The 14,228-nt window shown below is 38.0% G+C and overlaps 1 protein-coding gene across 1 annotated transcript in view; it reads left to right on the forward strand.

The window, feature by feature from the left end:
* The window catches only part of SPMIP4 (sperm microtubule inner protein 4), a 29,599-nt gene that overhangs the window by 6,141 nt on the left and 9,230 nt on the right, over window positions 1–14,228 (forward strand). Inside the window, exons 3-5 of the mRNA XM_090287800.1 lie at window positions 6,651–6,827; window positions 10,786–10,857; window positions 13,986–14,015. Of these exons, the coding sequence (XP_090143926.1) occupies window positions 6,651–6,827; window positions 10,786–10,857; window positions 13,986–14,015 (279 nt within the window). The remainder of the gene's footprint in view (window positions 1–6,650; window positions 6,828–10,785; window positions 10,858–13,985; window positions 14,016–14,228) is intronic.

The raw sequence follows: 14,228 nt of genomic DNA on the forward strand, positions 1-14,228 counted from the left end.
TGGGATCTCTGGGTCAAAAGCAGATCCATTTTTAATTTTTTGAGGTAACTCCATACTGGTACAGTGGCTGCCCCAGTCTGCATCCCCACCAACAGTGCAAAAGGGTTCCCGTTTCTCCACGTCCTCGCCAGCACTTGTTGTTTGTTGATTTGTTGATGATGGCCATTCTGACAGGTGTGAGATGATTTCTCATTGTGATTTTAATTAGCGTCTCTCTGATGACTAGTGATGTTGAGCATCTTTTCATATGTCTATTGGCCCTCTGTATGTCCTCCTTGATAAGTGTCTATTCAGTCCCTTTGCCCATTTTTTAATTGGGTTGTTTGTCTTCCTGGTGTTGAGTTTTGTAAGTACTTTTTAAATTTTCGATACTAACCCCTTATCAGATGTATCCGCGAATATGTTCTCCCATTCTGTAGGCTGTCTTTTTGTTTTATTAATATTTTCCTTTGCTGTGCAAAACCTTTTTAGTTTGTTATATGTGAGAAATGCTCACAATAAAAACCGGGACACAGGACTTGAGCAGCAAAGCAAGGTGTTTATTCACGAGTCTGCAGAGTCGGGCGCACCCTCAGCCAGGAGAATGTGCGCCCCAAGTAGACAAAGAAATCTGGTTTTATAATAATGCGATTAGCTCCCCCTCCCTCTCCTTCTCCCCCATTTCTCCATTACTGGTTACTCCAGAGTTACAATCTAATGCGATTATCTAAATGCCCCTATTGTGATTTGTAAATATGTTACTACTGTCAACTGCCTTCTCCCATTTTCCCTTTGTCTGGTGATGACTATCTTTCCCCCTTCAGGATGCCCCTTAAGACCCTCTAATTACATTTGCCCTTTGTTACTAATGATTTTCTACTGGTTTGGGAGTCACTATGTCCTTGTTTCTTACATATATATAGTTCCATTTGTTTATTTTTTCCTTTTGTTTCCCTTGCCTGGGGAGATATATCTGATAAAAAAATTTCTATGAGCAATGTCTGAGATTTTACTGCCTATATTTTCTTCTAGGGTTTTTATGGTTTCTGGTCTAACATTTAAGGATGATCCATTTTGAATTTATTCTTGTTTGTGGTGTAGGAAGGTGGTCTAATTTCATTTTTCTGCACATATCTGTCCAACTTTCCAAATACCAGTTATTGAATAAACTATATTCAGCCCATTGTATGTGCTTCCTCTGTCAAATATTAATTGACTATAAAGGTGTAGGTTTATTTCTGGGCTCTCTCTTCTGTTCCATTGATCTATGGATCTGTTTTTATGCCAGTACCAGGCTGTTTTGATTACTATGGCCTTGTGGTATAATTTGATATTAGTTAGCATGATTCCTCCAACTTTGTTCATCTTTCTCAAGATTGCCTTTGCTATGTGGGGCCTTTTGTGGTTCCATATAAATTTTTTAAATATTTGTTCTAGTTCTGTGAAATATGTCATTGGAATCTTGGTAGGAATTGCATTGGATCTATAGATTATTTTGGGTAGTATGGACATTTCAATGACATTAATTCTTCCTATCCGTGAACACGGTATGCGCTTCCACTTATTTGTATCTTCAATTTCTTCCTTTAGTGTCTTACAGTTTTCTGAGTATAGATCTTTTATATCCTTGGTTAGGTTTATTCCAAGGTATTTTATTCTTTTTGAAGCAATTGTGAATGGGTTGTTTTCTTAATTTCCCTGTTAGTTCATGATTGGCTTATAAAAATGCACTGATTTCTGGATATTAATTTTGTATCCTGATACTTTGCTGAATTCACTTATCAGATCTAGTAGTTTTGTGGTGGAATCTTTTAGATTCTCTATGTACAGCTTAATGTCATCTGCAAATAAAGACAGTTTTACTTCTTCCTTTTCAATTTGGATCCCTTTTATTTCTTGCTCTTGTCTGACTGCTGTGGCTAGGACTTCTTGTACTATGTTGAATAAGAGGTGAAAGCGGACATCCCTGTTGTTCCTGATCTTAAGGGGAACACTTGTAGTTTTTGCCATTGAGTGTGATGCGGCAGTGGGTTTGTCATATGGTCTTCATTATGTTTAGGCATGTTTCCTCTATTCCCACTGTGCTGAGAGTTTTGATCATAATGGATGCTGGGTTTTACCAAATGTGTTTAAAAAAAAATTTTTTTTTCATTTGTCATACTCCCCACACCATATCTGTTGGTTATAGTCATAGTGTTGGTGACAGCCTCAGTGGTCTGAGAGCTGAATGTCACCATCCCTTCTACAGCACCGCAAATTTATGTTCTCCTAGGTTCTCCTTGACTAGCTAGTGCAGAGGTTTGCAAACTTCTTCTGTAAAGGACCAGACAGTAAATATTTTAGGCTTGACAGTCTCTGTCAAATTACTCAATTCTGCTTTTATAGGGCAAAAACAGTCTTAGACAATAGATAATATATAATAAATGGCTATGGCTGCATTCCAATAAAATTTTACTTACAAAAACAAGCAGTAGGTTGGATATGGCCTCTGGGCTGTAGTTTGCCAACCGCTCTTGGTGACTTATGAGATAAAGCATTCCATTTATAAGACAATGATGCATGTTAGTTCTTTATTCCCATCAGCACATATTTACGGGGAATTACATTACGCCAAGCACTGTCTGCTACAGAGAAGAAAGGAGCTCCACAGTCTGTACCTCTCTCTCCAAACTCCTCTCCCACAGTTGTAACTGGCCCTCCATTGCCCAGATGTATAGTCCAAAAGGCTTATAAGGCCCCCCATTCATGTTTTCCCCTCTTGCTTCACCTCTCACTCTAGCTCTTCTCTACTGCGCCTCAATTTCCTGAGTTCTATATCAGCTCTGCTGATTTAGCCCAAAATTCTACTTTATGTTCTCATCCCTTTAGATCTAGATAACTTCCACTCAAATCTTTATTCCATACCTTCTGGATTTCCAAAGCCTTTCTCAAAATGTATACTAATTCCCAGGATGGGGGTAGAGGGCAGGCTTCTGGTTCCACTGTGCTCTTTCTATTCAACAACATTTTGACCCAGACACAAAAATCAGTCATTCCTCAGTTTTCTCCAAAGGCCTCCTGAGCCACACAGAGCGTTTGTGAGCCTGGTAAATTTCACTAGTCAGTTAGGGGTCAAGAGGAAGAATCACTTCGCACCAAACAACATAACTTAAAGCCCCTTGGTAGCCATAAATTCCATATCATTAAAGTTCTTTAGCCCAGCTGTCGCCAGGTTCTCCTGCTCTTCTGTCCTGCTAGCTTCTTCCTCTCCCTTTGCTCCCCTTCTTGCAGTAGCAAAAAAAAAAAAAAAAAATCTCTCCCACTTCCGAGCAGCGTAATGTCTGAAGTTGCTGAATCTCTTACCAACACCCATATTTGCAGTCTCTGTCTCTACCCAAGTGGCCTAACGAAATATTCCACCAAGCAAAGCAAGTTTTTACCTAAGGATTCTGGAGCCCACAGTGTCAGGAATTTTCAACCCCATACTTTTCTAACCTCTAGGCCTTTTCCCATGTTAGTCCCCTGCCTAGAATCTCCTCTCTCTTCCATCTAGATGTCCTACTCATCATTCGGACTCATTTAGACTATGATTCCCCTAGGAATCCTTCCTTCAGAAAGAAATCCGGTTGGTCCTGAAGGTTCTGGGGAGTATACTGCCTATCCTAGACCACTTAAACCCAAGGTCAAGTGATGGGCAGATGCAAACTTGGGCAGATGATGACTGAATACCTAGTTTACTTCTGACTCACTTTTAACATGAAGGAGAGGGGAGCCTTTTGAGGTCCCAGCTTATTTTGGAGATGGTCTTCTTTAAGTTCCTCCCCTGACTGGTATCTGTATCCCTCACTCTGCGAAGTCCTTAAAACAAAAATTTGCCAGAAGTGACACTGCCGTAAGGGCAAAAGAGGTATCTGTGCTTGTTTACCTCCCTGGGTCCCCGTTTTCCCTCTTAGGCAGCTCTGCTGTTCCTTTCTGACTTGTTAATGACTAGTCGCTTTTAAGAACTTTTTTTTTCTTTTCTTTTCAACATTGTTTTGTCTTATCTTCTCTAGGCAAATCAATAAGGTCAAATAGGAACAGAATTCAACTTCCCCAAGAAAATTTAACCCAAAATACAGATGGTTCCCTTTTTAAGATTTTCATATCATTATCTGCTTCCAAGGAAAACTGCATAGTCAGTGAATATTTGTTGAGCACCATATATTCACAAAACACTCTGTTTTATCCTGGGGACTCTGTGGTGAGTGTGGCAGAGATCTTGTCTACAGTGACTTGTCCTCATTTTGCTCTACAGTAGCTACTGTGATGAATCTATGATTTTTTTTTTTTTTTGAGTATTTTAGAGAGAGGGGAAGGGAGGGAGAAAGAGGGAGAGAAACATCAATATATGACTGTCTCTCACGGGGGGGGCTCACCCCTAACTAAGGATCTGGCCCACAACCCAGGCACGTGCCCTGACTGGGAACTGAACTGGCAACCCTTTGGTTGGCAGACCAGTGCTCAATCCACTGAGCCACACCAGCCAGTGCAAGAATTTGTATTTCTAACAAGCTCTTAGGAGATGCTGATGTTGCTGGTTCATGATCCACACTTTGAGAATCACTCTTAAAGAAGCTCTAGGTAGAACTTAGGAGCGAGTTTTTCTGCACCTTTACAGTACTCTCCATTTTTTAATATCAAAAGATAATCTGTAGCCAAGACCAGTCAACGAGGGAAGAATAGTCTTTTCAACAAACGGTGCTGGGAAAACTGGATATCCACATGCAGAAGAAAGAGGTTTGTACCCTAACCTCACATCGTGCATAAAAATTAACTCAACATGGATCAGAGACCTGAATTTAAGGGGTAAAACTAAAAAACTTTCGGAAAAAAACATAGGGGTAAATCTTCATGATCTTGGATTTGGCAATATATTCTTAGATATGACACTAAAGTACAAGCAACAAAATAAAAAATAGATAAATTGGACTTCATTTAAATTAAAAACTTGTGCTTCAAAGGATGCTATAAAAAATGAAGACAACATACACAAAAGGAGAAAATACTTGCAAATCCTATCTCTTATAAGAGACGTGTATCAAGTACATCTCAATAATAAGACAACCCAGTTTAAAAATGGCCAAGGATCTGAGTTGATATTTCTTCAGAGAACATATACAAATGGCCAATAAGCCCATGAAAAGATGTTCAACATCATTAGTCATTAGGAAAATGGAAATTAAAACCACAAAAAAATACCACTTCATATGCATTAGAATGGCTATAATTTTTTTTTAAAGGAAATGAACAAGTATTGGCAAGGATATGGAGAAACTGGAGCCCTTGTACATCAATGGTGATAGAAATTTCCACTGTTGAAAAGAGTTTGACAGGACTTCAAAAAATTAATCATAGAATTACTATATGACCCAGCATTCCACTGTTAGGTATATACCCAAAAGAATTGAAAACAAGTATTCAAACAAAAACTTGACCATAAATGTGGATAGCAGCTTATTAACAATAGCCAAAAGATGGAAACCACCCAAATGTCCATTAACAGATGACTGGATAAAGAAAATGTCTTATATCCATACAATGGAATATTGTTCAGCCATTAAAAGGAATGAACCACTGACATGTGATATAGTCACAAAAGACCACCTATAGATTTCATTTATGTGAAATATCCAGAATAAGCAAATCCGTGTAGATAGAAAGTAGAACAGTGACTGGTTGCTTAGGGCTGGGGTTGGAGGCGGGAGATGATGTCTAAAGAGTACAAAGTTTCTTTTGGAGATGATAAAAATGTCCTAAAATTATTGCGATAATTGTACATACTTGTAAATATAATAAAAACAATTAAATCGTACACTTTAAAAAATGTATGAATTGTATGCCATGTCAATTATATTTCAATAAAGACATTTAAAATAAATAAGCATACATACCACAACTGTCAAAAAAATCCCTGGCTGGTGTGACTCAGTGGATTGAGCACCAGCCTGTGAACCAAAGGGTCATCAGTTTGATTCCCAGTCAGTTCACACGCCTGCGTTGTGGGCCAGGTCCCCCGGCTGGGGGCACGCAAGAGGCAACCACACATTGATGTTTCTCTCCTTCTCTTTCTCCCTCCCTTTCCTGCTCTCTAAAAATAAATAAAATCTTTTTTTAAAAAAGGATAATCTCTAGGCCCTCAGGAATTTAACCTCATTCCTTCAGCAATACAGTGATGCCAAAATAACCAGTATCTGTCATAATATACCGAGCACTGAGAATTCTGTTTGTGTTCTAACGAATGTAATCTAAAAATAATTTTGAAGCTGTGGTAATTTAGTTGTTTGTCTTAGTCCGATTGGGCAGCTATAACAAACTACCACAGACTGAGGGGCTTACAAACAACAAACATTCATTTCTCACGGCTCTGGAGGCTGCAAGTCCAGGATCATGGCGCCAGCAGCGTCATCATCTGCTGAGAGCCTTCTTCCTGGTTCACAGCTGGCACCTTCCTGCTCTGTCCTCGCGTGGTGGAAGGGGCTAGCGATCTCCCTGGGGTGGCTTTTGTAAGAGCACTTGTCCCACACATAAGGGCTTCACCTTCCTATACCATCGCATTGGGCATTAGGATTTCCACATATAAATTTGGGAGGCGATGCAAACATTCACACTGTAGTATTCCATACCGAAACTATTGAAAAAAATCTTTTTCACAGGTATCGGGAATTAAGGGAGTCACTCCAACAGTGTCGGTGCCCTTGGGGCGCTGACAGGGAATATGGTGGGATGATCCCCATTTCACTCCCTGAGGAACACAGGCCAAAATGCGAACCTCCTCGTGTCATGGGCAAGGGACATCAGCACAATGGATTTGGTGGAGAAACCTGGCCAAGGTAAGTAGTCTTTCTGCCTTTCACACAGAGGTGTTAGTATTCGTTTTATTTCTGTTGTAAGTCCTTTTGAACTTGATCTACCTCCAAACTTAACTTCTTTTGCTATTTATAAGAAGACACAGATGGGAAAACTAATTATGTAATTTCTAATTGTGAAGTCAGTAAAATAAAAATCTGTATGGATGTCTTTCTGTCCTTAGAGATGTTCAAGTATTATGATCAGAAATTTTGATTAATTTAATTCCCTTGCTAATCACATTTTATCTAAAACTAAATAGGAATATTCCTGAGAGATTTAATTTAAAATATTTTTGCTTGAACAAATAGATGGCCTAATTTATGCAGATGTTCTTGATTTTTTGGAGCTTTTGATTTCTAATTTGTTCATCAATCCATAGTCATTAGAATCTATTGGGCATTGTTTTCAATTATTAAAATATTTCAATAATCTTAAAGTCAATCTTTCAGCAACTTTATTTAAAACACAGGCTAAAACTGAAGAGAAAGAAGAAAAAAAACCTGAGCAGCAAGGAAAATGTCACGTTATTTACTAAAAGTTACAAAATTTAGTCAAAATAAATCCATCAAACCTTCACACACAGCCTCCTTACCCCTGCTTTCTCTAACAATCCTGGTTGCCTGGCTTTCTAACAACCTAGCTAACTAGTTTGTTGTTCTGAAGCAGTCCAAAGAAAGTAGGGAAGACAAGCCACAGCTAGAGAGAGAAACAGTAACACCCGGGGCGTGTGGCAGCCGATGACCTTTTGAAAGCCTGAGTAAAGCAATACAAAGCAGACAAATGAAAATGTGCTGAGCTCCCCAAAAGGGAAGACCCGAAGTCTCATCAGTCCCTGCATCCAGCTCCAAGTCCAGGATCTCTGCGTGACGTTCAGTCCTGTCTAGTCATAATCTTGTCCTGAGAGCCCACATGTATGCAGTTAATAAACCATCACCAACACACCCTATATGAAATAATGAGGGAAAAGGAGAAGAAAAAGTAGTTCATATATTAAAATATACAGGACACAGCAAGGAAGAAAATATGGGATGTGACTACAGCTGACAGGAGGCTCTCGTTGATGTTATCATTTCCTTCCTCCACCACCCATCCACCTTGTTCAAGTTCCCTTGCTGTCAGCCAGTACCTGAACTGGTAGGAGTTCATTCCCTGGTGGGGCAACCCCAAGTTCTGTTCCTGAGAGATCTAAGCTTTTAGTGTGAGACTACTACAGTACTCCATTAATTTTATGCCACTGGAAGCAATTTAGGTTCTGGAAATACACCTTTCCTCCATCATTGCATAGCGACAATCCTCTTGCTCTTGACCTGATACAGTCCTTTCTAGCCTGCTTTCTCCAGAGTCATAAGGAGCCCCAGATTACCACATTATCAGTTCAACATCCAATTCAATAGGACCATTGTGTTCTCTGATGAAAGCATTTCTCCCTTGACCTCTAAACCAGCAAAGCCCAGAGGCTATGGAGGAAATAAAATCTAGTTCTCAAATATAACAAAGTAAACAGTGAGAGACATCACTCCCACTTCAACCCTGAAACTATTTCTTGGTTATTGGTTCAAAGCCTGTGCCACGCTCAGCCATCACTGAATCTTCAACAGGCTATTCTACCATTATGCGTATCTGATAACACCAGTGTACCCTTTAAATTCAACCATTGCCTTACGTTTTATGTGGTAGATTACTTACTTCAGAAGTGCAATTGTTTAAATGGCAGGTAGTGAACAAGGCATTGAGAAAGTCCGCCGGTGAGGTAACTGGCAGCAGTATAGCAAGAAGGAAAGGGAAATCCACATTTACAGATGTCTGGTCCTAGGAGGATAAATCGTATCTTCCGTGATGGAAGGGTCCAGTGTAACCAGCCTCCCAGCGCATGGCTGACTAGTACCCCCAGTGAGATTTTCCTCTCTGAAGTATTTAGCATTGGTAACTTCTGCTGGCAAATTCAAATGTGACCAGGTCAGTTTTGATGAAGGTGAAGTTCATGTTGATGAGTCTACACAGAACAACGTCTTTCTCTGCCACCGTGATAACTTAGCTTACGGATCCACTGAGCAAGCACTGGGGTGGCCAGAGAAAGCCTGACTGATGCTCACGGAGTTGCTCATTTTATCTACCTAATTAATGAGAACACTGTCTATCATGGGGTTTCCTTGCTGAGCATCCTGTGGGGTACCAAAAGCCCTCACACTCTACGGCCATTCTTAGGGGCGGAGAAAGCAAGGTTTTTGGAACCTATGTTGGGGAGATGAGATATAGGGTGGGTGTTCAAAAGATATCGGGCAGCCATGCGGGACAGTTGAGTACTGCAATATATTGAAACGTTACAAAAGCCCCAAGAGTGAGACTTCAGGTGATAACATGTTCATCAATTGTAACCAGTATACCACTCTGGCGGGAGATGTTGATAGTGGGTTAGGCTAAGGATGTGTGAGAGTAAAGGGCATATGGGAAATCTCTGCCTTCCTCACAATTTTGCTGTGAAACTAAAACTGCTCTAAAAAATTATCTTTTTAAAAAACCCTGTAAGGTCCAGCCTTCTTTGCCCGCCACCCCACCAATCCTAGTCTCCTTCCTAGAGGGAACTGGAGTTACCACTTTGGTGTGTCTCCTTGAGGCACACCGTTTGTTACACACTTACATAATTATATAGGCACCCATTGCAAATAGATTGTGTTAGTTTATGTTTGGTTACATTTGATATATAGTGTTAGGCAAGTTCATTCTTTTTATCTCTGTACAATCTAGAGATTATAAATACAGATCTCTCTCATTCTTTTTAATTTCTCATAGTGGTCCACAATATGGGTACATCATAAATTATTTAGCCATTCTCATAATATTTCCACCATCACCTGTTTTGTTTTGTTTTTTTTTCTTTGCATTAATTATAAGTAATGAATATGCTTGTACAGTCCTGCTTGAGCTCATACACAAATGTTTCTCTGGGGAAAATCCTAAATGGAAGTTACGGATTACAATATATAAATATTTTTAATTCTGGTAGCTATAGCGCCAGTGTTTTATATTCTTCTGGTAGTGGCTAAAAGTATCCATTTCCCCATACTCTTGGCCAACTGTATTATAGTATCAAACCGTATAATTTTTGCCGATCTAATGAGTACTTTAGTTATCAGAATGCATTTCTCTGCTTAGGTTGAGTACTTTTTTCTTAGGTATAGCCATTTACATTTTCTGTTCTTATTCTTTCTTTACCCACTTTTATTGTTTGTCTTTCAGCTCTAGGTTCTTAGTTCTTCTTTATGTTCTGTATATTACTCCTTTACATATCCTTATTGCAAGCATTTCTTCCAGTCTGTGTTTTAGCTGAGATTTTTATGCTGTCCTACCTTCACATTTTTCACTTGACGTTATCATATGTCCTTTTGGTTTTTGACTTTTAAAAGAAAAATCTTATATAAAATGTTTTTCCTACCACCAGGAGAAAAATATTTTTGTATGTTTTTTTTAAAATTTGTATGTGTTTCCCAATTCTTCAGATTTTAATCTGTCTGAAATTATCTTTGTCAGTAGTATGAAACCGAAATCTATTTTGGTCCGAGTGGCTAGTGAATTTTTCCTGCATTGTTTATTTTTGCTTTTACTTATTTATTGAATTTATTGGGGTGACATTGGTTAATAAAATTATACAGGTTTCAGGTATGCAATTCTGCAGTACCTCATCTGTGTATTGTATTGTGTGCTCACCACCCAAGTCAAGTCTCCTTCCATCACCATTTATCCCCCCTTAATCCTCTCCTACCTCCCTGCTTTGTTTAATGAAAAGTAAATCCTTCTCTGCTGATCTAAAATGCCTCCTTTTAACAAATGGAATTTCCATATATACATATACTTGTATTAGTCTCTTTGTCTTTTCCTATCTCACTGTTACACTGTATTGATTTGAAAAGATGTTCAATTTAATCTTTTCTTTCTTTTCAGAAAGCTTCCTATTGAACAATTCTATTATTTGACCCAGAACAAAAAAAGTGACATCTATGGAAATGATTCTTTGTAAGTTTGGGGTTTATTTTCCTTACATAAGATCAAATAACACTTTTTAAGTGAAAATGAGTTATATGAGAAATAAAAAAGCCCCAAAATGGGAACTTGTAGAAAATACAAAAGTATTCCTTTTTTTAAATAGAGAACATTAATAATAGAAACCAAGACCAAACAAATGACAAAAAATAAAACAAATAAACTTAAAACACACTAATAGTTTGTGGTGTTTAAACAAGTAAAGAAAAAATAAGAAATATGGAAGAGTAATGTTTGAAGGGATTTAGACCGGCTATCTTGGTCCATTTCCCTGCCTTTGACCTAGTTACTCAATCTAATAAGAATATTACATTTCTTTAAAGGTTCATAGAAAATGCCTTTGTGCCCTCAACAAAATTTTTAATTAGAATTTTATAATATGTACATTAGGATAATCTACAAATAAATCTTAATAAGATTACCCCCTAAGCCTCTTTTGGATAAGGAATAGTTGGTAATTATTTTTTACTTGTTGAAATAGTTTGTTGTATATAATACAAAAATCATACTTTTTAATTTTCAGATAAAGATAAAATACTGACAATACTGAAGTAACAATGAAAATATCCCTTCACCGTTGGCTATTAGAAATATTAGGAATCCGTTTATAGATAGGAAGTTAATATAGAGTTTAGCCACAAGAGGGAGCCAAAAAGACATTATGTGATCACTAAAGCCTGTTTCTCCCTTTGGGATTAGTTAACTTGGAAAACTAGATACATAGTATAGCAGTAAAATACTAGACTGGTTCAGGCAAGGAACTGGTGTCTCTAAGCCTATTTTTTTTCATTCATTTTATTTTCATACTTGGAAGGGTTTTTCTTTTAGAAGTTTTCCTTTTCCTTTTCCTTTTACTTTCACAAATAATAGCCAATCTAGTAACTCTAGATCCCTGGAATTTTTATATTCATTGTCCCCTTTTCCCCAAATCAACCAGAAATATAATTGGAAGACAAAACGTGGTGGTCGTTTTGTTTTTGTTTTTGTTTTTTTAGTTGCGAATCCACAAACGTAGAATCCAAATAAAGAAGGGTATAAACATTTTATGGTTCATGTGACTCATGTGTTAATAATATAGGCTTAATAAAATTATATGCTGAATATACCATTTTCTAAATAGAGAAACAAAAAATTAAAGCGTATACTCAATTTTACTGACCTTTACTGTCAGCTGTTTACCACCCTTTTCATTTTTCATATCTGAAATATTTTAGAAATATTTGCATAGTTTGAAACTACCGGTAATTGTTGGAGTCCAGTGGAAATGGATGACAATCCTTCCCTAATATGGACTTTGTTCCTAGCAGCGTAATTAGTAAATACACAACCTTCAAATGAACTGATTCAGAAAAGGCATACTTTCAGAAGTTTGCTAGTTTTGTTCGAGCCTCTCTGTCAACTGGATGAGATTGGCAATCCTGGGCAAAATATCAAAGCACACACAGTACTGACATAGCTTCCCTAGCCAGGCCACGTTCAGGTCACTTTAGGTCACGCAGTTGCACCACATGCATGGTGGCAGGCTGCCTCAGAGCACTTCTGCTACCACCTGACTAGGAGGTGAATGTCAGAAGAACCAGAGCTCTCATCATTAGAAGTAGGTAGTCCCAACTGCACTGCAAATAAGAAATGCAAAACAGAACACCTACTACATTAGGCCACTCTACCAAGCCTGGGACACATAGAAGCTCTACCTAATACATAGAAACAGACACAGGGAGACTTCCAAAGTGAGGAGACAAAAAAACATATCCCAAATGAAATAGCAGAACAAAATGCCAGGACAAAAAAAACAAACAAACACTAAACTAAATGGAGACAAGTAATCTATTAGAACAGAATTCAAAACACTGGTTATAAGGCTGCTCAAGTAACAGTGAGAACCTCAACAGCATAAAAAAGGACCAGTCAGAAATAAAGGATACACTAACTGAAATAAAGAATAATTTACAGGGAATAAACAATAGAGTAAATGAAGCTGGGAATCAAATCACTGATTTGGAACATAAGGAAGCAAAAACACACCAAAAGAACAGCAAAATCAAAAAAGAATCCAAAAAAACAAGGATAGTGTAAGAAGCCAGTGAGAAAACTTCAAGCATATCAACATTCACATCATGGAGGTGCCAGAAGGAGAAGAGATAGAGCAAGAAATTGAAGACCTATTTGAAAAAATAATGACAGAAAACAGACATACACATCCAGGAAGTACAGAGGGTCCCAAACAAGGTGAACCCAAAGGGGCCCACATCAAGACACATCATAATTAAAATGCTAAAGGTTAAAGATAAAGAGAGAATATTAAAAGCAGCAAGAGAAAAGAAGTTAGTTACCTACAGAGGAGGTCCCATAAGACTGTCAACTGATTTCTCAAAAGAAACCTTGCAGGCTAGAAGGAATTGGCAGGAATTATTCAAAGTCATGAAAAGCAGGGACCTATATCAAGACTGCTCTACCCAGCAAAGCTATCATTTAGAATTGAAGGGCAGATAAAGAACTTCCCAGACAAGAAATAAACTAAGAGTTCATCCTCACCAAACGATTATTACATGAAATGTTACAGGGACTTATTTAAGAAAAAGAAGATCAAAACTATGAATAATAAAATGGCATTATATACATATCTATCAACAATTGAATTTAAAAAACTAAGCAAACAAGAACAGAGTCAAAATCATGGATATGGAGAGTGTTTTGCCAGTTGGGGGGTCGGGGGATGGGTGAAGAGGTGAGGGGATTAAGGACTACAAATAGGTAGTCACAGAATAGCGACAGGGATGTAAAGTACAGTACAGGAAATGGAGTAGCCAACGTACTTAAACACATATGTGACCCATGGACAGAAGCAATGGCCGGGGGACTGCCTGAAGGAGTGAGGGGTGCTGGGTGGAGGGGGGCAAAGAAGGAAAAACAGGGACAACTGTAATATCATAATCAACAAAATATAATTTTAAAAAGATTTTATAAAGTCAATATTATCTTAAAGACATTATAGTTGGAAAATGAGATATTTCTTTATTCTTAAGCAAGTTTCTAATAGAAAGGTAAGCTTTAAAAAGTCCTTAATAAAAATGAGGATTTGTTTCCTGTTTTTATTCTAGGATGCCCAAACCACCTAACTCAACAATAGGGTAAGTATAAAATGTGTATTTTCTTTCCTTATTCTAGTCAAGAAAAAAATATTGGCAATCTGTAGGTCTTAGTGTGAGGACAAACGAGACTTTTCATGAAAGGTTTTTTTAACAATTGGAAGGAGAGGCTGGTACAAGTCCAAGGTAACTGTATTACTCATTTCTCCCAATTATATCCCCTGCTAATCTTTTTTTCTTAATCCTCATCAAGGG

The sequence above is a fragment of the Furipterus horrens genome, unplaced genomic scaffold (assembly GCF_987537825.1).
Source record: "Furipterus horrens unplaced genomic scaffold, mFurHor1.1.pri manual_scaffold_9, whole genome shotgun sequence".
Taxonomy (NCBI): Eukaryota; Metazoa; Chordata; class Mammalia; order Chiroptera; family Furipteridae; genus Furipterus; species Furipterus horrens.